The sequence below is a fragment of the Pyxicephalus adspersus genome, chromosome 11 (assembly GCF_032062135.1).
Source record: "Pyxicephalus adspersus chromosome 11, UCB_Pads_2.0, whole genome shotgun sequence".
NCBI lineage: Eukaryota > Metazoa > Chordata > Amphibia > Anura > Pyxicephalidae > Pyxicephalus > Pyxicephalus adspersus.
In genome coordinates, this window is record NC_092868.1 from 1,170,736 (window position 1) to 1,172,682 (window position 1,947).

Consider the following 1,947-nt stretch of genomic DNA (forward strand, 5'->3'; position numbering starts at 1 on the left):
CCCCGGTACCCTCGCTATGTTTTGCTCTTCGTGTTGTTACAGATTTGCCATCTTTATGGATTCCTGGCACGGATTTTGGGGCCTGGAAGCTCCGTCGCCCCCCAGGAATTTCTCGGATTGTCCTAATGGCACGGAGTGGGTGTGGAACATCTTTAACGAATGTGCGTCGGACGCTCGGGACCTGGCTAGTGTCACCCTGGGGCTCTTCTCCATTTTGTGCTTCATCGCCGCCTCCTTCCCGTGAGTGTCGCTGACTCGGCTCTGAGACTCTGGGTGAGAATGTTGCTGACGAGGACAATTTGCTGCTGACATCAGCCGTCACACTGTACAAAGTGTCCAGACAGAGTCAGTAACCTTTGTACACTTTGGGAGCTAATGAGACATCCTCACCCTGCAGTCTCTGCCCATGGGGGGGTAAATTGGGGTAAATTAATATATAATTGTATTATGGGGGCACTCTGACCTCTCCCCTCCCCTGCAGGCAATACTACAGATCCTGTAAGACGGGGAACATGGATGAGGCTCTGTCTATCTGGTTCCTGTTGGGGTGGCTGGCCGGAGACTCGTGTAACTTTGTGGGGGCCTTTCTGTCACACCAGCTGCCCATCCAGGTGAGTAGTACAATGTATGGGGAATATTGGCTGGGTGAATGGGGTGTGAATTGGGTGTGAATGGAGCCTCTACATACCACTTGCAGGCTTCATTCATGTCCCCACCTCCTCCAATGTCTCTTTGTGTCTCCCCCGCAGACATACACAGCCGTGTACTACGTGCTGGCCGACATCGTCATGCTCTCCCTCTACGTCTACTACAAGAATCGCAACCAGCGAATCAGCTGTGAGTATTCCCATGGATGCAGCCATTTGTAAGAGAACCTGTCACCCTAAGAGCCAATGGCTGATATCATTTCAGCTCCCTGATTGTAGGCCACGCCCCTTGTGCTAAGTCACACCCACTGGGACATACAGGGCGGGGTTTGGTGCACAGAAGAGGCTTTTCTATGGTGATGGCAACTCCCAGTGGCTCCTCCCATACAATCTGATTGGCTGTACCGCTCAGTAATGTTCTGTATGTATTATCTGTTCGCAGCGTCTCTCATTGTGAACAACATCTGTGGATTCGTTCTGATTGGTTCCACTGTCACTCTGCTCCAGCTGGGGGGCCCTGGATTGGCTGCAAGGGATTATCAAAGCCCTCCCAGTGGGCGACGCCTTCTCTCTGCAGACAGCTCCGACACCGAGGTGTGTTTGTCATCGCAATTAATCATAATGTACCTACCTGCACACATCATAACGCACCTAACTGTACCCAATGTACCTACCTGCACACATCATAATGCACCTACCTGCACGCGTCGTAACACACCTACCTATACACAGTGTACCTACCTGCACACATCATAACACACTCATCTGAACATATCATAACGTACTTTCCTGCACGCGTCCTAAGGCACCTAACTGTACACAATGTACCTACCTGCACGCGTCGTAACGTACCTTCCCGCACTTTTTATGACATACCTATCTGCATCGTAACTTACCTACCTGCACACAATGTGCCTACCCGCATGCATCATGATGTACCTACCTGTACAGAGATCATAACATCTGCTGACCAATGGTATCATTTCTTCTGTTTTGGGATTCGTCTAACCAATCAGAGGCGCTCACCCCACTTTTGTCTTCGTGTCTTCCAGCCATTCAGCACTCAGGAGATCATCGGATTTGTAATTGGTTCGGTGTCTTCCATGTTCTACCTCGCCTCCCGACTGCCACAGATCATCACCAATGTGAGAGCCAATCAAAGTGTTGTTACATTGTAATTCCTAATATACACCCATAGTGACCCGCCCTCTGCCTAAATTATGGGGTTCTGGTGCCCCCAGTGGAGGTTCCTGGTAATACTCAATCATACAAAGACATTGTAGATAATTGTCCTCTTGTG

General features: G+C 50.1%; 1 protein-coding gene across 1 annotated transcript in view; it reads left to right on the forward strand.

Annotated features, from left to right (window-relative positions):
• Positions 1–17: 17 nt before the first annotated feature.
• The window catches only part of SLC66A1 (solute carrier family 66 member 1), a 3,433-nt gene continuing 1,503 nt past the window's right edge, over positions 18–1,947 (forward strand). The window contains exons 1-5 of the mRNA XM_072426965.1: positions 18–240; positions 482–611; positions 750–837; positions 1,090–1,241; positions 1,700–1,792. Coding sequence (XP_072283066.1) covers positions 56–240; positions 482–611; positions 750–837; positions 1,090–1,241; positions 1,700–1,792 — 648 coding nt within the window. The 5' untranslated portion in view covers positions 18–55. The remainder of the gene's footprint in view (positions 241–481; positions 612–749; positions 838–1,089; positions 1,242–1,699; positions 1,793–1,947) is intronic.